The 26,744-nt window shown below is 35.7% G+C and overlaps 1 protein-coding gene across 1 annotated transcript; it reads right to left on the minus strand.

The window, feature by feature from the left end:
• Positions 1–14,460: 14,460 nt before the first annotated feature.
• LOC144434243 (E3 ubiquitin-protein ligase rfwd3.L-like) lies at positions 14,461–25,841 on the minus strand. The gene is made up of 13 exons (XM_078122696.1): positions 25,830–25,841; positions 20,870–21,538; positions 20,365–20,490; positions 19,997–20,082; positions 19,216–19,500; positions 18,606–18,699; positions 17,846–17,947; positions 16,813–16,973; positions 15,982–16,185; positions 15,654–15,748; positions 15,203–15,294; positions 14,861–15,049; positions 14,461–14,607 (listed from the first exon to the last, which is right to left on the minus strand). Exons 1-13 carry the CDS (start codon positions 25,839–25,841, stop codon positions 14,461–14,463), a joined length of 2,262 nt encoding a protein of 753 aa, XP_077978822.1.
• Between the last annotated feature and the right edge of the window lie 903 nt (positions 25,842–26,744).

Genomic DNA, 26,744 nt, shown 5'->3' on the forward strand with positions numbered 1-26,744 from the left:
GCATGTCAACAGTAGTAATCAACAGAGCATGCAAAAAGAAAAAGAGGTTCGCAAAGTATGTTTGCTTTTCGCTCTTAAAGTGAAAACTATATTTTAATGCATATATACCTGGTGATTCAATGTTATTACAACATGGTCTTTACTCCTTGACCATACTCGGTAACATCAGGTTGGTAAACTACTATATTTACTGATAGATTGTCCCTAGATCCATTTCTCGTAGACTAGGATAGTCAATTGGACATTCTATCCAAGTATTTGATAAAACAGGTATGGGTTGTGGAGGTTCAAGTGTCGAACTAATACATACTCAGTCTCAGGCTCCAGTGACGCCCAGCAAAAATTACTCTGCCCTACCCGAAGATGCAGTACCTTACCCAGGACCTGCGTTGGACGTACGTCTGATTGAAATCCCTGTTACAATGAAGACTGAAGGTATAATATACATCCAATTTAGCTCAATTCCGAGAGTGATACTGAAAAACAGGCATACACGTGCGCGCACGCACACACAGTACACACATATTACATACTACTAACACATTGTACACACACACACACACACACACACACGCACGCACGCACACACACACACACACACACACACATACATACATACATACATACATACATACATACATACATACATACATACATACATACATACATACATACATACATACATACATACATACAGACATACAGACAGACAGACAGACAGACAGGCAGACAGACAGATATGTGATAAGAAGATTAAATCACAAATCATAAATATACAATAATGACAATAGCGAGACGTGTTATAACAATATTCAATAATTTGTCGTGAAAGTTTCGAGATATCGATGCTAATTCATGAAACCTCGCGGGAGGTGAAAACTACACTAAAGTGAGTAGTATATTCATAAATCTTTTCTGAAAATTACGATGTAACTGTACTATCCGAAGAGGGTTTCACAAAATAAAAAACAGCGAAGCGTAGAAACTATAGGCAGAATAGCTACATGTATGTCTGTGGTCTATCGACTTTATTATATCGACTTACACAAATTAGATTAGTGTCGCCGATTGTCTGATAACTACTATGTGGTCTTTGAGCTATCGATTTTGGGAATTCTTTATAAATGTTGACATGTCACTGCCAATAATCTTTATTTATAGAATAAATACTGTATTGCTATCACATTTATAATACATTAAAATGAACGAACTTTCTAGACGAATACTGAGCTATAAATGTGAGCCTGTATTGGCTATCGGAATGTAATCATCATCACATTTATGTGATTTCACTATATTTTTGGTTGACAGTTTCATTGTTTGGTTTATCTGGTACCTCTACAACCACTGATGTCGATGCGTATTATCCCGTTATTGCGGCTCCCTATGCTGAAGGCTTCACCTTGTTACAGATTGCCCCCATTCCAGGATCTTTTAAGAGAAGTGGTATGTTCTCCTTGGGGGGTACCTTGAAATATCAGGCTATTCTGTCGAAGCAAAACAGGTTAGTTGGAAATAAAGAAATCTTGGTGGCCGTCGCACATCTATTTACAAGCATACACCATAGATTAGTAAATATGTACATGTGGAGTCTATAAAATTACCAAGGAAACGACAAACACTCTCAAGTCTGTGATTTTAGTTTTTCACAAACAGAGAGACAACAGCCTGATGACAGTTTAACGTTTTGCGTTATATATCCATTTGTTTCTTCCATCGCATAGCAAAATGACCACCTGTTAATCGTAACGACATGCGCACGATTGTTTAGGTCTATACAGATACTAAATTGTATGTTTTACTAAGTTCATTTTAGTTTCATTTGTAGAAATGTCTGTTATTCAAAGGAGTTTACGCAACACACAATCAACAGCACACAGAAAGTGAAGTTTTGAATGTGTAATGTGTAATTTTCAGTAACGAAAATAAAATGAATAGTCACAGCAATCCTTAACAGTCTGACGATTACTTAAATTTCGTCCTGTTTACAGAGCATCGTTAGTTTAATTTGCAACATTGTTCAAATGTTATATCACATGTTGTGTTTGCCCAAACTTTTGACGATTCTATGGAGCGTATATTCAACTCTGAAATCATCTTACATTTCCTTGACAGTGCGGAAGAATCGTGGCAGCTACACATAGTCAAGAGCTATATTGCTCAAAATATGATGAACTCGGGATTTAAGATGTTATTCCCCTATAACCAGAGTACCAGTAGTGATTCCTCACATTTACACCAAACAGTAAGTATACCAACCTATAAAATGACCATCATATTAATAGCTTTTATAGCAACCTGAGCTGCCTCCAGCAATTAATAAACTATGTATTGGGGACACCGGAATTGCAAGAAACATATAAATATATAGTTACTGTAATATCAACAACAACCTTAACAATTGAACAACAGTTAAAATTCAAACAATAGTAGTCAGTCAGCATTGAAAATTCTGAGTACAAAATTATCGATCTCTTATTCAATAAAGTGCAAGGATTGTCGTTGGTGGCGCTCCACTTCGAGAATCAACTCTGGCGACGTTCACCTGCGATAACCGTTTCATAGGGACCGGTCAGTTTCTTCGGCCGGGGGGGGGGCGGTGGATTTGTAGGGGGATCACCCTGTTTTTGAAATTGGCAGTGGGGGGGGGGGGGTTCATTCTGTTTTCAAAATTGTGGAGGGGGGGGGGGTCATTGTGTTTTGGATAGTGATGGAAGAAAAAAAATCATTTTTCTACAATGGCATATAGCCTTGTCTGAAATGTGGTACATGTAAATATTTGTTCTTATCCCTGTTTCTTACATGAATTCTTTAATTTTACTTATTAGTTCAAACATAACTATACATATACATATACATATACATATACATGTATTACCTAGCTACCACACTAGTTACAGAACATGTCGTGTAAATGCTTGGCTGTTTCACAATCAGTGCTTCACTTATATTGCACTTTGGGGCAAAAGTGAACTTGAAGGTTTCGTAATAGTAATCTTCATAGATAGTTTATAAAAGAAGTTAATCTAAAATGTTCCCTACTCGTCACAATGAACTTGTCAGAAGGGATTAGTACACTTTCAAGTTTGGATGTTACATGTTATTGACACTACAAATCACCACATCTCATCAGATTCCAGTTTCTATTATACACTAGGTATGGCCACCTAAAGTTCTCTAACATACCGGTGACTTTACTATACATGCAATATTAATGTCCCTATGCCAATGTTACGGGTCCATTTTTATGTGACATGGGAAACTCATTTAAAACTTACATTTACGTTAGCTGTTCGAAGCTGATGGATTGAAACATTACCTCAAAGGCTATGAATAACCTAAACATTGCCTTAATAGAAGCAAACCAGATTTAAACTGAATGCCTTCCGTAAGGAATTTCATGATTTATGCAAGAAATTTAGCTCTATATCTGTGATTCGTCAAGTCCCAATGAAAGTTAGTTGTCAAAAATGTTGTTGAAATGCCCGCCACGCCTCCTATTCTCAGCACAGGAAAGCTTGCCATCCCCGACTTCACTCGGCTTTCGTGATCCCCTACATACCCGGGATGTGGCATGTGTGTGTTGAACTTCCTTCTGTCCCACCACGAGTTTACAGTGTGAAGCTACCATCATATTCATATTCATCTTCACTTTCAAAAGTTGACCTCTACGATCAATGTGAATATGATGATAGCTTATACACATTCGTCATCAGATTCGAAGTACTTCCGAATGGGTACGAACATGCGTTCGGCAAATCACATATTATCCTTCATTGCATTGGCAGGTTGAAATCATGTGATTGTAATTACTTTTCACTTGATTTGCCTGGATTTGCATGCTCTCTTGTTATTTTTGCCAGAGTATCCAATTTGCACCATGAATTATTGTTGTCATGGACCATTATTTTTCACAATCGATTGCGTTGACCGATCCCGATCAAGGGAACTACACACATTGTGATAATTGTGGTCTTGACAACACTATTTTGTGTAAATTTCACCAGTGTAAGTGTTAAGTAGGGTTTCAAAGATAGCAGCACTGCGGGAAATCAAAACACACCCAGCCAGGCTGTATTTTATTACATTACTCATACAGGTTTTTTGTACACCCAAATATTGATATTTCATTTTCAAAGATATGGGAAAGGCATACTAAACATTCAAATTAGTTTTTTATATGACAACAATAATTCATGGTGCAAATTGGATACTCTGGCAAAAATAAGAAGAAAGCATGCAAATCCACGCTAATCAAGTGAAAAGTAACTACAATCACATGATTTCAACCTGTCAATGAAGGATTTGTGATTTGCCGAACGCTTGTTCGTACCCATTCGGAAGACTTCGAATCTGATGATGAACGTGTGAAGCTATCATCATATTCACATTGAGCTAGAGGTCAACTTTTGAAAGTGAAGATGAATATGAATATGATGGTAGCTTCACACTCGTCCATTCGGAAGACTTAACGTGTGAAGCTATCATCATATTCACATTGAGAGTAGAGGTCAACTTTGAAAGTGAATATGAATATGAATATGATCGTTTTACACATTCCTTCTCAAGATTTTGTTGAGTGGCGCGCCCTCACTGTACACTAATTATATAGAGGTCAATGTATAGGTCACCATTATTGATACATTGTCGCGAAATTGTCTTCGTAGGCTAGGCGAGCCTTGGTTTATTTACCATATTTTGACCACACACATTTGGGTATGAATTATAGATTAGTACACTTGATAAATATGTGAGAGTGTATTTATATCAGCTGAGATACAGAGCTAGATAAATGATTATGTACAAGCCTTGCAACAAACAGCGTTAGTTTGTTATCGAGAGAATTCGGAAAAGAACACGGTAAAAAGGAGACGGTTCGAGGTCAATATTAATACTTCCTAAACTTCTAATCGAAAATCTACAATTTCTCTTTATTCATCTGCGCATCAGTGTGTGAAATTTGAAAATGATAAGTCCATATTTGACGAAATTGAAACGATGATAAATATTTCACCTGTTTGTGAACTCTGTGCTCATTATAAACCTATTTTAAAGCCAAGAAAAAAAAATAGTTTTCTGGTGAGTGTGAATCACTTAAATACCCTGCCTCGCTCTTCTTTTTTCTCATGTTTGTGCAGCCAATGCAGAGTACATGCAGATCCAAGGGAAACACAAAATCAGGTTGGCATGAAACCCCTGAAAACAGAGTCTTTCTCAGTAGTGTAGAGCACGCTTAATATAACGTTCATAAGATAACGCTACCTGAATCTGAATCTGACGCCAACTTTATACTCGTTTGATCTATTAATTACTCAAATTGGTCATTAATATTCATCGGATTATTAGCAAAACCTAATCGGTTCTTGCCATTACCCTACGGAACATGTCTATGAAATTTCGTTTGAATTGATGTAGCCGTTTTTTTCGGAAATGGTGATACAGACACACACACACACAGACACACAGACACACACACACACACACACACACACACAGACACACACACACACACACACACACACAGACAGACACACATACTTCATCAGTATATTATAACCTTCCTTACGGAAGGTAAAAACTGCAGATCTGCCAGGGGGAAAACCCCAAGGACTCCGTCACCCCCAGAGGTCACTCATGCATTCAACCAACAATCAGATGCACCAACAACCTTTTTACTGTCATAATGGTATTAAACTTTTCTTAAATATTTTCACCCAATTCTAATTAGAGATGATATTGTCTTTTAAAGATGTGAAATGTTTGCTAAGGTGGTCTAAAATTGCCTTAAACTCCAAATCTCCCCTACCAATGATACTACCATTAGATGTGCTAACCTTATTACGACGTGTATATATAATGATGCCATTTAACTTTTTAAGAACATATTTCAACCCTATGTAAGTCATAAAGAATAGTTTCTGATACTTGATGGTGCTGTCTTGTAAAGCATGGATTGGGTTATTGCTTGAAAGGGTCTGAATAGCCTAAATATTGGCTTTAAGAGTAAAAATCCTTCAGGGCTTCTAGAGGGAGACCCCCCTGGACTTCCCACATGAGGTGGACATATCCCAGTCTCAAGCTCTTCCCCTCTTACTGTCAAGATGCTATCAAAGTATATTTCAAAAGTATTTCAACCCAATGTAGTTGCTTTTTACATGTTGGTGCTGTCTTGTAAAGCTTGGAAATTATTGTCTGAAAGGGCCTGAATAGTACTTTTCAGAGTAAAAAACTTCCAGGGATTCTAGGTGGAGACCCCCTAGGACCCCCATAAGAGATATAACGTATTCCCTGTTCAAGCTTTCCCATATCTTTCACTGTCAAGATGCTATTAAACTGGAATATATTTACCCTGTGTAGTCAATAATTATAATTAGGATAGTGCTAACCTGGGATCTTATAAAGTAGATGCAAGACAGTCAAGCAGTCCACACTGAGTCACGATCAAAAAATACCTGTCATGTGAATATTATATATATGGGGGGGGGGGGGGGGGAATCATCATGTTTTAGAATTAAGTGATAGGGGTCAGTCTGTTTTTGGTTTTACAGATAGGGGGGTCAGTGACTTTTTGTCGGCCCGATTTAAGAATCCCCCCCCCCCCGGGCTGGAGAAACTAATCTGTCCCTAAAACTTGACAAAATTGAAATCTTCAATGAATATATAAATGACTACTCTCATTGACCAGGAAATCAATATCACGCATGGAAAATGGTGTAACCGAAACTTTTAGATGCATTTGAAAATATTCATACAATTCTTCAATCCTCTTCTTAGATAACTGAAACTTGTGCACAGGGTGGTCGTCTCTTGTGTATTACACCATCAATGTCATCCAAAGGAGAGAAAGGAAAGGGTGGAGGTAAGAAGCACATCTCAGCAATATTAAACACGGTTTTATAAATATCTACTGTTCCATTCAGTTTAGTTAGTGCAAACTTCTTGAAAACAACACTCACTTGTGAAAAACTAGTCGAGGACGGTTATACAAAGATCTTCTATGCAACTATTACTTGTTAAACACCACTCCACCCATTCCCACCATCAACCCGGAGCCCTTGCTGTCTCCCGGATATGAAATTCGTTAGATTATGATATCTAGGTGTATCCTATTCTTCTGCATGCAAGACCTTTAGCTGTAGTCCGAGATATTGCCGAACACGACCGAAGGACTACAGAGTAGTAGTATCTTTGGTCGCCGAGTAACCTGAGAGCAACTAGACGAAGTTTATCATGTGTTCCTCCCTGTATTGAATAATTAGCACAATATCTCCCACAGTCCAAAAAAAGTCTACTAGGGCCCTAAACTCCAATTCTTATCCTACCTGTATAACCCCATCATCTTTGTAATATTTCGGTATACCATCAAAATGTAAGCTTAAACACAGTGAAACTAAAATAAAGTCTTTAAAGATCAAGTTTTTTATTTTAACATTTTAGTCATGGGAATGGATTTATTCTTTAACATGGCAAAACATCCAAACCCGACTATTTACACCTACAAAGCCATCCACGTACCAGTCAACTTTAAAATGCAGGTTGGTATAATGATGTCATCAAGTTCAAAGGTTGAGCTAGACTGGCATGCTAAGCTACAGGAATACTTATCACAGGGATGGAAACTGGTTGATATCTTCTTTGATGGTGGATCAAGTACAGAAAGTAAGGTTTTATTAACATTAGAATATACCAATTAAACCTCACGTCAAGTCAAGTCAAACAATGCAAGTCATGAACAGTAAAGTAGTAGTAAAGTAAAGTAACGTAATGAAAAGTAAAGTAAAGTAAAATACTGAAAAGTAGAGTAAAGTAAAGTAAAGTAGTAGTGAAGTGAAGTCACAAAGTAAAGGTGACTTAAAGTAATGTAAAAGTAAAGTAAAGTTGGAGTAAAATAAAAGTGCAGTAATAAGGTGAAAGTGAAATAAATGTAAAGTGAAATAAAGTACACGTAAAAGTAAAGTGTAAATTGTGAAGTGTAAAGTAAAACTTAAGTAAAGTGAAGTAAGGTACAGTAAAAGTAAAGTCAATTAGCTTAGATAAAAGATAGCTTGGTAGACTAAGAGTATGGGAAGCCGTTCAGGCCAAAAGTATTTTTTTATTTTAGCTATAGTATGAACATGGAATAAAAGTACATAAACGGTTAAAATTAGTTTGTAAGTACGAAAAATATAAAATACTATAGCTAAAATAAAAAAATATTTTTGGCCTGAACGGCTTCCCATACTGAACGGCTTCCCATAACCATGTACTCTTCGGAAGACTTCATATTTTGTATCTGGTTATTTCCAGCGGGTTTCATGTCAGCATCTAGCAGTCTCAACTCAGTGTGGTTCTTTGAAAAGGATGATTCTAAATTAGAGGACAATACACCCCTGTATGAGGGCGCTGTTGTGGAATACTGGGACAAGATGACTGTAAGTACTTAGAAGTATGTATGTATGTATGTATGTATGTATGTATGTATGTATGTGTGTGTGTGTGTGTGTGTGTGTGTGTGTGTGTGTGTGTGTGTATGTATGTATGTATGTATGTATGTATGTATGTATGTATGTATGTATGTATGTATGTATGAGTGTGTGTATTTAACAAAAATACTAATCATGTATATTGACAGGTGATAACGATTGGTACCACTCCACATGATACATGGAATGAAAGCATCATCACTATGGGACAACGAGGTTGGGAGTTGGCATCCATTGTAATGACGCCAGAAACCAAATTACAAGGCACCACTGTACATATGAAGGTAGTGCTTCTCTTCCAACGGAGAATCATTGCCCAATCAGCTGCAGGTACTGAAAAGCCAGTAGAGAGCACAGCCAATGAGGAAACACCAGCTGAATAGTGGAAAACCAATAAACTGTTTAGTAATCTAGGCTATATTATAAAATTATTAGAAGTGTAAATACAAGAACTTATTATACAGTGACAGAAGTAATATTTTCTTGTCATCTGATAAACCCATTATTTGCAGATCATATATTCAAGAGTTTGTATAGAACATTCACATATAATTGCAGAGTTAGGTTGCAGGGCCTTGACTTTCTTACTTGGTGAGATATATTCTATCTACTATAACATTATATACTTCTTTGGCCTAAAAAAAATTGCTTGAATCTGGTTACCCAACCCACCTAGTTTTTCACACCGATCCTCAACTTTTTTTTTTACATATTTGAGAAAAAAAATAAGAAAATGGAGAAAATTGTGAAGTCTCACAAGAAATAGTGGATGCAGAAACTGACATCAACTTAAAAAGACAATATAAAACTGTTTTTCCAATCTGTAATGTGTACATCTGATGGGAAGAAACCAATAACACAGAGACCATATGAAAAACAACAGAAAACATAACTACCTGAACTAGACATTCACACATGAAAAATATAATATATATATAAAAATAAAAAAAAATTCTACCTACCCCACCTATTCTAAAATTGAGCGTAGTCGGAACTCCACAATTTTGTTTTGTTAGACCTTATATCTTAAATTTTTTAACATCTAATTTGAAGATTTGAACACCACTATTTTTTATAATTTGTTGATGTTGATTTTGCTTAATACATACAATGAATTTTTCTCATATGTAATTGAAACCATCTAACCTGAAACACTGCATCCTCTGGCTAGACAAAAATCCTACTAACGTAGTCATATATTGTTTGGTATGATACCATTACTTTCACAGATTGTTACACTGTGAATGGCAACCAGCTGCTTAGTGGTAAGATCAATAATTCAATGTAGGACAAAGAACTAAATTATTTTACGGGGTGGGGGTGGGGTTTGAGCCATTGTTGTTCTCATCCTTCAAATCAACTTCACTTTTAATGGAATCTGTTTTGAAATACAAATAGTTCTCAAAAATGTCATCAAATTGAGAAATGGATGAATTTTCACCATAATATATGCAGGGCACTATTAAAATACAACAAAGTGTCAACAAAAGAACTATTTTTTCCTCACTACATACTGGGTTTGTATTCATAGCACTACATACTACTACATACTGGGCTTGTATTCATAGCACTACATACTACTACACAGATTTGAAACTGATTTGCTGTCCGAAACAATTGTCAATTTTGGCCAATTTAGTTAGAAGGGGTGTGGGGTTGGGGGTCTGAGACCCAAGTACAAGAATTTAGCTTTTTATCCTACATTAAACTATTGATCTCACCCCTTGGTAAGATTTTTATTGACCCAAACGATAAAATGTAGCAACGTCAGAAGATTTTGATTAGCCAGATAATGCTATTTCAGGTGAAATGGTATTCCTTCATGTTGTACATAACTTGGCAGAGCAAATTCATTGTATATACCATTTCTATTGTAACATATCATACTGGTCAAGATTTCACATATCCAGTTTTGTAGAATAACTCTCAGGAAATCTTGACAAGTTAAAGTGACAAGCTTTTTTATACTCAAGTGAAAATATTTGGCTAAACTATTCTAGTATAACCTTTATGTGGATGCTTGCCTTCTATGATGTCACAATTTGTGTTCTGGTATTGTTATACAAAAATGTAGTTGATTTTATAATAGTTGATTTCATGGTAGGATTTTTTAACACATTTTTGATCTGTATGAATAATGTCATTGGATCATTTATGAGTTATATCTTAATACCAGGTTTGAGTTCAGTCAATTACAAGTAGTGGTTAAGTATGCTTCAGTGGCTACAATAATGTGATTACCATTTATATATGCAGTAAAAGATATGTCTATAGACGTGTAAACTTAGCTTGTGCCCCTTTTAAGTATCTTTCAAAAGTATGTAACATTGAGTTTAATAATATGTACTGAGCCAATCTAACATGGAGTTATGTACAGAGCCAATGTAACATGGAGTTATGTACTGTGCCAATATCACAACATATCGCAATAAACAACAATCAATATACAACATGAAACTGAGTCATAAGTGTATGTTGATATTATAGCCGATAATGAAGACAGATGCCATGTAAGTAATTGGCCCAAAACTGACCAAGTACGGGCAGAGTTACGAGCTTGCAAGTCTCAAGTACGAGCTAGCGTTGATTTGTAACGCAGCAGCTCGGCATTGACTACGTCATTATTCACCAAGGAAAGACCGTATTTGTGGGTGATCACAATTTCACACTAAAATGTCCACAGTGTCATCAGAGCTTGTTTTAGTAAGGGCAAGCTTAAATATCTCACATTTAATATTTATTCGTCTTTTCATGCATCGATGAACGGCGTAGGAGGTTTAGTGTGTGTGGATGTCGTGTCCGATGTAGTCTTGCTGCTAGACATTCGGGCTTTCTTTTGATGCTATAAGTATAAGCGAACAAAGTTCGCATGTGAGGGCCTGCCCGAACAGTCTAGCGAATGTCATTTTCAGACCGGACATTCCATTGAGATTACGATAAGCGGTGGGTTGGGCCATATATGCATATGTATACTTTAATATATTCAATCTCTGCATGGAGATGTTGACAAACACATTTATGTCATTACTATGTCTTATCAGTTTATGGTAATTGTGTTTGATGAGTGTGTAGACGTTGTCATTCACACATTTTAGTTAACGCATTGGTGGTTATTTTTACAAGCCCCTCCTTAAGATGAATATGCATGAAAATTTAGCTATTGTCCTCTGTTTGTGCTTGTCGCTAATACGGTTCTCTGATTGGCAGTTATTTATATCCTGATGACATTCGCTAGACCTCGGATGTTCCATCCTCGATAGCGTTGTTCGGCTGTGTGTCGTATTTTATCGGAAGAACATCCGAGGGCTAGCTGATAGACTATGTCCGATGTAGCTAACGCGAGTTGTGCGGAGTTCAATCTGTAAACCGTAAAATCGCACAATACAATTTTTTTCACATCATGATAAGAGAATGTCATTATTATTACATTTAATTTACAACAACCAAATATTCGCCACGTACTCGCGGAATACGACAAGCGTGAGTCCTCTGCGTACTCATCGAAAATTAGGCCAACTGCAAGAGTATGACGTCACCCGTATATGGAAATTACGAGTTCAGACGTCACTCGTACTTGAGACTTACGAGCTCGTAACTCTGCCCGTACTTGGTCAGTTTTGGGCGAATCACATACCTCCAGATGCAGGCTCTAAACCTGCAAACTCTTAACTTTTCTGTTATTGCAGACGATTTATAGCTATTTTTATATTTATAAACAATACTCAGTAAACAGGTATTGACAAAAATATATACATCTTTTATTACTATGCTTTCTAAAATGTTACATTTGAAATAAAATGTTGAACTGCTGATATCATGTTTTTAAGAGATAATGGACATGTTTTGTTTGATTAATATTCACTTCACATGTAGATTTCGGCATAACAGTCAAGTTGTGAGTCTATTTGGAATTTGTCAAGATTTGATAGATATGGTTCAGGGATGTCCTTAGTTGATGGTTGTACCACTGCAGGTGATGAGGTCAGTGTTGCTGAACAAATTTGTGATCAAACAAAGGAATGTACTTTTTTTTACATTACATCAAATTATCGCTTTTGTGATAAAGGTTAAAGGTCAGGTGACACATCATAAAATGACTGAACATATAAATGTGGTCCACAGTAATTAGCAATAGGACCCACATATCAGGCACAACTGACCAATTTTGGAAGGAAGAGAATTTGAATTTGTTAGAAAACATCTTTAAAAAAAACCCACACACACACACTTAGCATTATACACTGAACATAAATTGTAACAGGAAGTTCTTTTTTTATGGACTAGCCTGACCAGACAAATGAACTGATATAGCCTCTGATTAATACCTTTGAAATAATACAGAAAAGAAAATTTTTCTAAAGGAAAGCAAATGTGATGTAGTTATAAATGTATGGTACACTGGTCTAATGATAAAATGTACAACAACTCATATTATAAATCATAGTCAATTTGTTATCGCAGTGACCAACTGTACAGATGAAAGGTATAGTAGTAGTAGTAGTAGTAGTAGTAGTAGTAGTAGTAGTAATAGTAGTAGAGAATACACAAATGTTGTTTGCATTTTCAACATCGCTGTTGTGCTGAAAATGTCAAGAAAATCAGGAAAATGTGGGCGAACAGATGTTGAGGGGTGACAACAAATTCATGTACAATATCCCAGACATTTTGAAATATTTTCATTGTAAACTGATTTACTCAAATCCTGTTCTACGACATGTGTCTGTATTGAAATAGAAAACATATATTCAAAACTCTCAGCCAATAAAATACTTTAAGTTTGGTTGCTATGATAGCTTTCAAAGATGGACACTGTGGTTTAAGCTAGTTTTCAATTCTTTAATGCAATGACAATTTTCATGTTGGTTTACTTTAGCACCAGTTACAAAAAACATCAAACCTAGGTAAGAATCTGAACTTCTGTTAGCATAGATAAATGGTATGGTCATTTCAGTACATTGACGAAGTTTTCTTTGGTATCAGTTGTAAAAGTGTAACACATGGCAGTATTTCATATATTTGTAGCACAAGTACAAACCATCTGGAATGTACAGTAACTTATTTTTTTGTAAACAAAACAGGTATATATACTTTCCCACTCTTGGGAACATGGTCAGCAGTGGCTTTAGGAAGCTCAGTTATTTACAAAAAGATGTCATGGCGCAAAGATGGATTTATACCATAAAACCCTATCTGTATGTTTAGAAATAATAATTTGGTACTGCAGAGCTGATAGAGTCAGTTCACAATCTAACAATAACCACAAAATTACAAACCAAGCCAACTTTTCTTAGTGTTGTCTTGGGATTCAGGTGAGGGAATCTGTCAAAATGTGAATGTTTAACAATGGTGTCACAGCTAACAAACATGGACTTCCAACATAAGTAGCTATTTTCTTGCTTCATAACCAACATCAACTATATCACTTGACAGTATCTCATCAGTTGGCAGTATCATTACTATCATCATATATCAGGATAGTTCTAATCACTCTATAAATAAAGACACATACAATTCTCATTGTGCAAGTTCAGGTATACATGTCTACATTAGGAAGACTAGTTGAAATTCAAGAAAATATCACATGACATTTACATTTTGTAAAATATATGTACAGGTCTTAGACTGGATGTCTGTAACACTGAACCAGCAGTGTGTATAGATTTGATATTCTCTTGATTCACCCTGCTATTTACACATGTTATGTTCATTGTCAAGTCTCCAGCATCTGATGAACTTGATTCACTCTGTCATGTACACTGTCACAGGTCAAGTTTGTCATCAGTCAGTCACCATCAACATCTGTCAATCTTGATTCACCCTGCTATGTACACAGGTTAAGTTCATTGTCAAGTCTCCAGCATCTGATGAACTTGATTCACTCTGTCATGTACACTGTCACAGGTCAAGTTTGTCATCAGTCAGTCTCCAGCAACGTCTGGTGAACTTGATTGACTCTGCCATGTACACAGGTAAAGTTCATTATCTGTTAGGATCACCATCAACAGCTGTGAATCTTGACTATCTTCTCTGTCATAATAGCTAGCCTGTGTTGGTTATTAAGAGTAAATGGACATACATCTAGAACCGGTGCATTAGCTGACAGCTTCTGTTGTAGGTTACCAGTACTGCCATCCCAAATATGGGCCTGGGTAAACAACAGAATGAAAAAGATTTACCATTGCAACAATGCGGCCTGAAAATTTGACTGAAACCTTACATTTACCATATAGCCCATTTGCATTTAATGTAACTGACAATTTCCCCGACAATTTCATGGTTTCGTACGAATTGCTAACCCAGGTTTATTATAATTTCAACAGAAATCTTGATCACCTATCACAGGTTCTAAGAGCGTCATATCATTCAAGCCTAGAGTACACAAACACAGATTAACTTACTGAAAGACTGGCTTCATCTCCAGCACATGCCAATATTTTACTGTGATCAGCTGGACTTGGAAAGAGTTTAGATCTGGTAAGTAGTTTCATACTTGAGCCACCATAGAATGACTGTACTTCATTACATGTACATGTTGATGTACTACCATTACCAAGACCAGGTAGTTGGGTGTACTGTAACTCGTACATCTGAAATGAGAAATTCCAACAAATTTATATAAAATGACAAGCCTGTATACATGGCTAATAAAAGTACACCTATACATCAATGGTTAATTTGTCTTATGTTAACAACACACCCACATAGACTGAAGTAGTTATAGTTTAGATAACATCACTCACCACGTGTCTTGCTGTAGGGTGGTTTCTGTTAGGTCTGAATGAAGCCAGGCAGTGTCTTGTACTCGGTTCAAATGATAGACAAGTACAGTTACCTGTAAAGAAGATAATGAAAATATCATTGTAATGAATGCTTATCAACAAACCATTCAGTTAGAGGTATATGTAGTATGTATAATTCGGATGTATATGTACATACCTTCAAATGACAGTATACATTACATAGTCTGTATTCGGCTGTATATGTACATACCTTCAAATGACAGTATACATTACACAGTCTCTATTTCATTGTATATGTACATACCTTCAAATAGCAGTATACATGGTCTGTATTTCACTTTATATGTACATACCTTCAAATAGCAGTATACATGGTCTGTATTTCACTTTATATGTACATACCTTCAAATAGCAGTATGCATGGTCTGTATTTCCCTGTATATGTACATACCTTCAAATGGCAGTATATGTGGTGTATAGTCAGCCGCATTTCTTTTCTCCCAAAACTGAGCTCCTTCCAATGTCCCTGTTAGTAAACCACTGCACCTGAATCAGAACAAGAGATGCATGATACTGCGGTATGTCATTAGTCATTATTCATAGTCAATAAAGACATAATCTTATTTAGGTTTTATATATCCTTCATTGTAATTATTGTATGCATCATTTGGATAAAGCATTGCTATTACAATGCAAACCAATTATGGTGAAAATATGGCGAAATAATTTCCCGATTGGCATATAAAATGTATAAAACTAGAAATATCTGTGTTACCTACCTAAATGTTGAGTTGATATTACTTTCTACATACTGTAAAGACACTATAGGACATCTAGACCCATCTCTGTTAAACTGAGTGACCTCAGTATTGGTATTCCTAGTATCATACATTACTACACTACCATTCTGTAGACCTGCATAGATGTAGTTTGTGTCGTCTAAGTTCCATGCACAACTCCATACAGGAACTTGACAAGTGTAGCTGAAATAGATATATGTAATTCCAAGAAATGAAATAAAGTGAACAAAATGTGTGTGCTTGTGTGCATGCAGACATGCATATGTGTGTATGTATGTATGTATGTATGTATGTATGTATGTATGTATGTATGTATGTATGTATGTATGTATGTATGTATGTATGTATGCATGCATGCATGCATGCATGCATGCATGTATGCATGGCATGCATACATGTGTGTGTGTGTGTGTGTGTGTGTGTGCATTCGTTTATGCATAATCCTGTGGACAAATATGTATGAGGTGTACTGGATGAATTGTACAGGATATAATTACCACCCTAATGTTCTGGAAACTGGTGAAGGTTTGAACATGAATTTCCAAATTTTTAACACCAACATTATGTTATTGTTATCATGATCATTACTGCAATGGCCACAACCCTTTCACAAAAACTAATATTTCATCTGGATAATGGTTAATAGTTTGGAAAGTATTTCATAGCAATTGTTTGTCCAGTATTTTTTGAGGCGTTGTTTTCTTCAAACTGTAAGGACTGTGATTTAAATTAACAAGAACTATAATAACCCACTACTACTTTATAAATGCAAATACTGCTATAAACGTTCTATTTAGGAAAGCAACTTACGTTTGTACCACAGTGTTGCTGAGTACACTGGTAATTTTCACAGTTTTATCAATGGACGTAGTCAGCAGTAGTCCATCATTGCGATTATTAAAACAGCAATCTCTCAACATTTTGTTGTGAATTGTAACATACTGACTACTCTTCATGTCAAACATACTAATCTGAAAGACATAACAAACATGTAATATCATACTTTGTATGTACACAAGTACTATAGTACATACTCAGACTGACTCTTCATGTGTTACGGTTCCTGCAAAATTGTACAAAAACTATTTTATAACAATAATGGTTGCCACCTTTTAACAAAATTTGACCAGATTATAAAATAAAGAGATATGTATTGGCTGAAACAGTATCCAGTCTGTGTGCCCAGTTTAAACAAATTGGCAAAGGTACTGCAGAAATATGGGTGTTGATAGAATCCATTATTTTTTAGAGCTTACCCAGAGTAGAATGCTGGTACACATAACAATCAGATATAATGACTTAAAGTGTTGTAGTCTCGGTTACCCAGACTCTCACTGTTTGGGGCTCTTCTATGAGACCACCCAGACGAGAATCTGGGGAAACCATGTTCCAACTACCCTGCGATAGAAGTCACACAGTACATTTCTTCCGAGCATAAAAAATGGACTTAGATGGCCTATTTGTTGTAATTGATATATATATATCAGTCACTTGTGAAGTGCTAATCTGTAGCAAAGGCACCCAAATCGTTCAGGCTGCAATGTTGGATATGAAGTACTCCCCATGATGCACTGCTCCAGAGGCTACTTCCTGCATGGGATAGTTGGAATTTCATTTCCCCAGACTCTCGTTTGGGATGGTCTCATAGGCAGCGCCCCCAGTGGCGAGAAGTTGGATAACAGAGACTAAAAGTGTTGGACATAAAAATCAAAATACAGGAACTCTTGATATTAAAGGTGAACAAAATGGCCACATCCATGTCTAACATTTGAGTGGTCACTTTCAATGATAAAATCATACATATTTTTAACACATTGACTATTTTGAGAGAAGTTCATCTCACCTTTTTGACACCGTGGCCAGGAAAGAGTTGGTTAGGTGACGGCATTGAAACTACTAATACTTGACGGGATGGATCAAATGCCATAACACGACAACCACCGTTCTAAAAAATCAAAACACACAAACCACGTCATCATTTAGTCTTGTCAGAGATGTTTACATCTTCATTTGATGCAGAGTTGTCCAGTGTAATACATTTATACTTTTGTACATTCTGTCAATCATCTGGTCAGTTGTTGTTCAGTAAGTTTTGCCGATATAAATTGTGTAATTAGTCACAGAGAAGGAAGTAATTTCATCCTTCTCTGTGAGTATATTCAGTAGTGGTTATTTCATTCAAACATTCCATAGAGATAACAGAATATAATGGCGAGATTTTCTAGTCAAAAGTTGGAAAGCCCAGCTGATCTTCAACTATACCTGGTTAAAAGGGCAATGCTATGTAGGAAATTGTCGTTATCAATGAGGTCAAAGGTCAACTGCTAGAGCACAGGATATGTATATGAACATGAAGATCTGTGTAAACATGTTTTTACTATTTTTTGTCAACAATTATACATAATTATATCATAGATGTAGGATGACTAAAGCAATATTTTTTGTTTTGCTTCACATTTTCCTTGCTATCGGTAGTGGGAAAACACAGCGATAACATAACAAGGGAACTATTGTGTAAACTGCATGCCTATAATTTCTCTTTGCCAACTACATTAAAAACCCATCTCCATTGCAGTTCCCATCTACTTAATACTGGTACTTACTGGACATATTGGAATAGTTTTTTCCAATTTGTATTGTCCCATACTGGAAGGCTGACTCCCTGAAATTGAACCATGGGCTGATGATGGCCCTGGTCTGCAAAGAAAGGTCAAAAGTAAAAACTTAATTATGAAAGTAATTCAAGATACAAAATTTCACACACTCAATGTTACCATGACTACTTCTGAATTTAACTTCAATTATTCATACTGCCTACATAATTAAAGATGATACAGTTACAAATGATGCTTTCCAATAAAAGTGGAAACCTTCTGGTGGCTTCACACCAGTCCTAATAATGAGTTGAAGTCGTCCACATTTGGGTGCAAGAATTGTGAACATACAAAGAAGGTGTTATCGTTATTAAACAGTAGTAAAAGTGAATGTCATGCATATGTAAACAAAGCTACACCGTGCATTGCGAATTTAAGTCTATAAGTGTTCTCAATCATCCAGGTATGAAGTTAATAACGAAGTAATTACAATCTATCCTACTGGAGTTAGTGTTCAAAACAACAGCAAGTCCAGTAGGATAGGATAGATTGTTTGTTATTGTGACTTTAAAGTTGAAAAGATTTGCACATCAATTCACTATCAAAATACACCACCTACCTAGCTTGCATAACCGGATATTTATCCTGTACTCTGACCTGTGCTTTCAATCTACTGCATTCTTCCAATGCTAGTTGACATTGCATCCTTAACTGTGCTGCTTCCAGTTCAACTTTCCTTCTTAATTCCTTTTCTTTTTCAAGTTCTTTGAGAGCTCTGTCTCTCTCAGTGGTATCTAGGGCTCTGACAGCCTTGGCATAGATCACTCTGATCTCCGACTTCTTGGCTTTAGCATTGCACTGTGGACACTTCCCACCATGGCCCTTCAGCCACTTCTCTATACAACTAATAGAAATTGAAAATGGAATTTGTTAGATCTTTGACTCTATATACAGCAAACTTGTGTTTACTTCTAAAGACAGGTGTCTGGACGAGTGATCAGATGTGCAATTAATATAACAATACTCAGAGAAGGGTTCTGCTTGGTGTTCATTCTAATAACAGAAAGACATTTAGCAAACTCTATTCACGGTGCTGTGTGAAAAAGTTCCAAAAGAGAATGAATGCACAATACAGTTTGATTTAAGATATTTAACAATGATTTGTGATATGGAAATAATGAAAGAGAAAGTTTTCCTGTGTTGAAGTGTGAATATTTGCAACATGTATCAAGTTTCCAAGTGTGTATGACAAGTGAAAATGCTAGGTATCTCCTAAAATGCTTTATCAAATTTGAGTGCAAACGTCACACTGCAATATATTCCCTGTATTAATTTGTTAAATACATTATACATTGGATAACAGCAACTCAACCTACTGCTTACATTTATGGAAAACTTACCTTTGACCAAAAAGATGACCACACTTGAGAGAAGCTAGTCTGTGAGCTCCTGAATTTGTCCACGAATCAAAGCATATTGAGCAACACTATAGATAAACAATACCAGACAAAATCAAAACAGTACAGGGGGGTGGGGTGGGGGGGTGTGTTCATAGGTTAACATGTAAATAGAATAGACTGCTTGCTTGACAAAAATCTGAATGGTTATTGTTTGTTGCTATGACATTGTATGACTTGTATGCATGACCAGTACATTACCTAATCTGTAAGGTACACCGTGATGGGTCGCCCTCAAACATCGGCCAACCCCTAAGTAAAACTGTACATAATATATGATTATCCTATTTGTAGAATCACATCAACCTTACCTCACTTTCATCATCTTTTTCTGGAGAAAAGATGGCCTTCTTTGGTGTTTGGAAGTTATTTGGTGATTGAATGGATGTGTTGATCAGACTAACATTAGCATGAACATTTCCAACAGCTTGCCCAGTCTGAGAAAAGAATTTGAAAAGAAGTGACACTGTTACAGGGCACAGAAATAATCCATGATTTCATTTTGGCACTGCAGCTGAAAACAATTCAGGGTTGGTATCGATGAAATGTCCCCCAAAACTATGCATTTTTTCTTGCAGTAATACTGTCTAGTGGTCAATTTACGTGACATATAAATTAAGTTGTCTTTGTAAAACTCTAATACTACAGTGCCCTTATGTTACAATGGTTCAGGTGAAAACACACTTCACTGCAGAATATGTCTATAGCATAAATAACACATCAGTCACACAAAAGAAATATGACTTTCACTTTACAAGCATACACATACTTTTCATAAAAATAAACCTACTGGTGTCACCACGGTATTAAACTTACCGATGAAGTGTCTTGTTGGCTATTTCTAGGTTGAATATTTCCTGTATTGTCTGCAATACTTTGTTCAACTCTTGACATGTGCCCTCTACTTTCATCAACACCTTGTTGCTGTGCTGTGCTTGGTTGCAATTGGTCAACTGGGTCGTCATGTGATCTAGTTCTATTCAGTGGTTGGCTATTCCTTTCTGGCAACAAAGATTGACTGTGGCTTCCACTCTGTGATTGGCTAGCACTAGTGGAAGCTGCTAAAGTGGAAGGTACAGTCTCCTGTTCTGATTGATTAACTTGTACAGTCTGCTGCACTGATTGGTCAATTTGAATCTCTTGATTTCCTGCAAAAGTCCGATGAGGAACCTGATGTGAAGTATTGCTATCGTCATCTTCATCGTCACCAAAAAGTGACTCCCCTGAATCAATTATTGTCTCGTCACTGTCTTCATCAGGCTGTTGAATTATAACCACATTTGGATAAAACCCTTGAGCTGTCAACCTTTCTGATTGGCCAGCAGCCTGATTCCTTACTCTTGATTGGCTACCTTCATTTTCAGACTCGCTTTCAGTGTCTGCTTCATCTTCCTCTGGATCATACGTGACAACAGTATCATCATTATCATGTATGTCAGGACTGGATTGATTTCTATCACCAGTATCTACTTCCATTAACTCCTCCTCAATTGGATATCTTGACATTGTACAGAAAGAGTCAAACTCAACCACTTTGAAATCATGTCTGAATAAACAAAATAATGAAGAAACTAAATCTTAGTTAGTTATATAATGTTTTCATGCATAGTATTTCGGTGTATCACTGGCTATGATGAGTTCATAGTCCACTTTCTTCCTGACATACATGTATATGTATATGGAATTCGTTTTACCTCCATAGTCAAAACAACCATGGGCTGATGAAAGGCTTTTTTTATAATCGAGATTTCATTATCGTTACCGAAACAAGAGTGTGTGCTGAATGATTGAAAGCAAGTCATATTAGAAGAGAAGTCTCGTCCATCAATGCAATGGACGAATTGTTATGAAACTCGGTTGAAAACCGAAACCGAAAATCCATTGATCGACACACATATACCCGAAACCTTCGTTTCATTTTAACATTAATGCGCTATTTACTTATTATCGTGTTGCATTTAACTTGCCTTATTTAGACACTCTTTGCCAATGCAGCAAAATCAACACGAACAATATCGCCCAGTCTTCGAAAAGGCCGCCATGTTTCACAACCAAGGGTAAAGGGTCACAATGACCTAACTTACATGAAAATATTTAGCTTTTTGAATTTATGCATTGATTCTTCCTAATTTTATTGAAAAATATAAAATATAAGTTGAAAGAAAGGTAAATCAAATGTAGTTCCAAAAGATTATGGGATAACAATGTAAAACAATGATCAAATATGATCTTATGTATATACTTTGCCCAGGAACGAGGACATACATTATCAAAATGGCTGCCAACCAGGGAACTTGGTACCAGGAATCGGCACAGGTAAATATTTACAATTTTTTGTCGTAAGCGGCAACACTGAGTCGAAATTGTTCCTCGATTAAGATACTGTATATTCAAAAATACCGATTTCGTTTTCCGTTTGTGACGTTTCCTCTCCGTCTTCACGTTCTGTAAATTTTGATGTCGTTGTCGCTGTTGACGTGGCCGACACTGTGTGCAGTGCCACTGCACTGTCAGAAAACTTTTGTGTGTAACATTTCTAGACCGCTGATCAATTGCCAGTCCCTCTATCGCGAACAATATATCCAATGGGACTTTGGAAGTAAATTAAAACAGAAGATAGCATTTAAGTTACTGGGGGAATAGCTGAATATTGATATTTGATTACCATAATATTTATAATATGATGGATAAATACTATAATCCGTAATCGATGAGTTTGTGCTTGTATTTTTGTAAATACACCATCAATAAATTCATAACATAACATAACATAACATAAGAATATCTATATCCTAAACCACTGCCACTATTAAACTAACTACCTCAAGAAGCTCACTGTGCACCCCGACATACAAGCCTGACATGCCATCAAACCTGCACTGAATGCTATTAGTCTATTACATGTAATACAATGGCTCCTTAGACTTGGTATTTTGTTTGTACACATACCAGAAAGAATCCTTGTCTGTGGTTTCTATTGCTCCACACATAAACCTAGACTATGTATTTGACAACCAGTATTGGTGCTTGTACATCAACGATACAAAATATATAACACTACATTATGTGAATATTGCAGTACATATTTCAAAAGTTATCCTAATGTAAGCATTTATTTCATTTACTGTAATTTAATTCATTGAATGAATGAACTTTTGTTAGTTATAATTTTGATTTATACATCTTACATGAGGTCTTCAATTTTCCTTATTTCTATAGTGAAAATTTTTCAGGGAAACCATGTTAGTCCATAAGGAAAGGTCCAAAACAAAGTGAAATATTTGAAGTACAATTCAAGGTATCTCTTGTGAGGAATGAATTTTGCTTTTTGAATTTATGTGACACATGTAATTCCTGACAGCTCTAATATTTGTATACAAACTACAGAGTGTGAAAATATTAGTATACCTTTAACGTGTGTGCATTATATAAGTTCTTTTTCTGTGTGTATTTTTATTAGCAGCAGGAGAAAGAATCGGCTGTGATTGAGTTAGGTACAATCGATGATGATGACTCAAGTACTGCTGACAGTGATGGCTTTAGTACTAGGAAGAAAGCCCTAGACAGCGAAACAGATGAAGAAATGGGAGAGAGCACTGGTCAATTCATAGGAACAACTGCAGCAAATTTGGTGTGTACATTATAAATTTAGCCAGGTTCTACATGTTCACTGCCAGAACTTTTCACTTTAAATCATGTTTTCATTTTTTAAAGAAAGTTTATTAACTAAAGCCAACAACAGATGTACATCCAATTACAGTCATCCAACATGTTTTATATTGAGGCTAATTGTATATGTATTCTATGTAAGACATAGATACTGGTATCAGTTGTTTGGTATCAGTTGTTTGTAACTGTGTTTAATTTATGGTACGTTATAGATGTGGCAAGCAGGCAAGCAGCAAGCACAAAAAGCATTTAATATTTATGGAAATATAGATATTCTTAGACCATACTTTGACGTGGAACCAAAAGAAGTTGTAAATAGGTAAGGTTATCCTCATCACTATCTCAGAACAAACAATGTTGGTGAATTTTTAGAATTTTTAGTTATGTTCAGTGTTCACTTTCATCATTCATTTGCATTCAGGGTTGCAAATAAACTAATACTCAATTCATTTCAAAAAATTTACTCAGAGATACAATTGTATAATTCGTTGATATTTTCCTGTTTTTTGCATGTATTTTATTCTAATATCTTGCAGTTATTGAAATAATTTGTAACCTTTTACAAGTATGATGTCGACAGGAGATTCAGAGCTAGGGATTAGGATTTTGTGTTACCCCGAGTTTTGTTTTCATAAATCTGTAGTTGAAGTTGTGTCACTACATGACAATCAGGGACCTATGCTCTGCAACTTGGATAGAATAGTATGCTAGGGACCCATTTCTTGTCAACTTTATTTCACAGTAAAACATTACCAGACTAAGTATATAAATGTATGTATTACAGTAACCAGGACCTTTTGAATTGTTAGCCATGAACTAAGGCTATAGACTGTAAGATGCATTATGTTGTGCAGCCCTATCAGGCTTCTAACCCATGTACATGTAAGAGTGGTAGTAGATAGTGTGGCATGAATGTTGTATTTTACAGACTACCAATATGGCTAGTACATGTACTTTGTTTAAACATTAGATTCATTGGCTTGTACAAGTTGTAGATCCTCTACTCTGAGATACACCTTGGACAGGTAGTATTAAAGTTTACCAACTTTAATAGTATACCCATGTTATTGTTGGTTACAGATTAATTCATGCATTTATCCCACAAAAAGTCACAACAAAACCACAGGTTAGTACAAAATGTATGTGTATTTTATAGTATCTTTGAAAGGTAATCACTTTCTGACACTAACAAGGTAATAATAATAATAATATAATAATAATAAACTTTATTGTAACCTTATCTATATTTCCAGATATCAGTACAATACAATAAAGTAAAAAGAAAAATACTTTTATTGACCGCACACAAATAAAGAGTAATTTCACATTGTGAAAATCAACACGGCATATTGCTTATACAGATAGTGATGAGCCTCTGAGGCCAGATGTAATCAGAGGGCCTGAAAAGTAGTAAATGTATTTGTCTAATGTATATCACGAGGCAGCTGGTATATTTTTGTTCAAATGATATTCTCAAATTTTGAATCCATGTTGAATAAATTTGCTTATTTCAACTAATGTATTTTTGTCTTTTACTTTAAGAATCTTTATGAGATTCTCATTATTCGTGCTTGTACCAGAATATGCTTGTTATTTCCCAATATTTATCTTAATTCAGCCAAAGAAAATACAAGTGACGTAAGGGGGACTTTGTCACTACAAATTGCTAGACAAGTGGTGACAAAACCCTTAGGTTACAAGTGTTTTCTGGCTGAATAAAGAACTATTTTTTTTATTGAACTTGGCTTCTGTATGGTATAATAATCATTATTCTTCTGTTCAATATGTTTTTCATTGACTTATAAGAACTACATAAATAGGATGGGGGCTAGAGGTACTTGGTGAACAGTAACAGTAAAACCAAGTCCAAAATTTAAAAAAAAAAAAGTAGTATGTATGAGTCTATAGGGACACACAGGAAATTTGCTTGAGTTGAAAGATATTGCATTTATTTTCAGATATGTTGAAGGTGTATATAAAGATAGCTAATTGTCAATATATGCAACTCTTATAAAGTTTACAAAATGAATGATTGTAATGTGAAATTAATTTCTCTTTGACAGAAAGTAGCTGGGGAGCTATATGGACCTCTTATGGTTGTGTTTACATTAGTTGCCATTATACTTATGGGTATGAAGTCATCGGGGCATACAGTGGTAAGTTTGGGAAATCCTTTATGTTTATATTACGATGACCTTTTTTTTATGTTTCTCATTATTTTTTCATGGCAACTATGATTCGGTCGGTCAGTCAATTTAGAAAAAAAAAGTAACAAAACCAAAAATCATCTTCTTCATGTTTATCTGCCCCTCCTTTTCCTCCTCTCTACTTTCTTTTTTATTAGATTCCTGGTAACAAGCCCTTTCCCAGCATCTCTACACAATTGGCATGTTCTCATGAGAACATGCCAATAAGCTCACAATTATAAAGGCTGAAAGAAAATCTTATATCAGTATATGTGTATTTGGTAATTGCGTTTCACACATTGCTCAGTGTAATATATGCTATATACAGCAAGTATATGAAACCATTTCTCAGTATTAGAAAAATGTAGTAATGTCACATCGGCATGTTAATGTCACATCGACATGTTATGAAAATGTTATGATGAAAACTCATCTGTGCAAGCTTTCAGTCTAAGTTCACGAATTTAACTTCGTATTGCACCGAAATTTTCAATTAGCTCACCAAAGCTTTCACCAGGAGCTAATTGAAAATTTTGGTGCAATACGAAGTTAAAGTCACAAACATTGTCATGAAGATTATTTTCTTAATTTGATGTTACAGCTATGTACATGTATATGTATAAATGTAAATGACTTTGCTATTCAGTTAACCAAGTCACAGTCACTAAATGTTCTAATATGTATTTAATATTTCTTGTGACAGAGAGAAGGTACATTGATGGGCACAGCATTTGGTATTTGTTTTGGATATTGGATTCTTGGTTCGGCTCTAATCTATACTATTGTCTATGTGTGTAATACACATATCACAATGTTACAAGTGTTATCACTTACAG

Source organism: Glandiceps talaboti, chromosome 4 (genome assembly GCF_964340395.1).
Source record: "Glandiceps talaboti chromosome 4, keGlaTala1.1, whole genome shotgun sequence".
In the NCBI taxonomy this organism is placed as follows: Eukaryota; Metazoa; Hemichordata; class Enteropneusta; family Spengelidae; genus Glandiceps; species Glandiceps talaboti.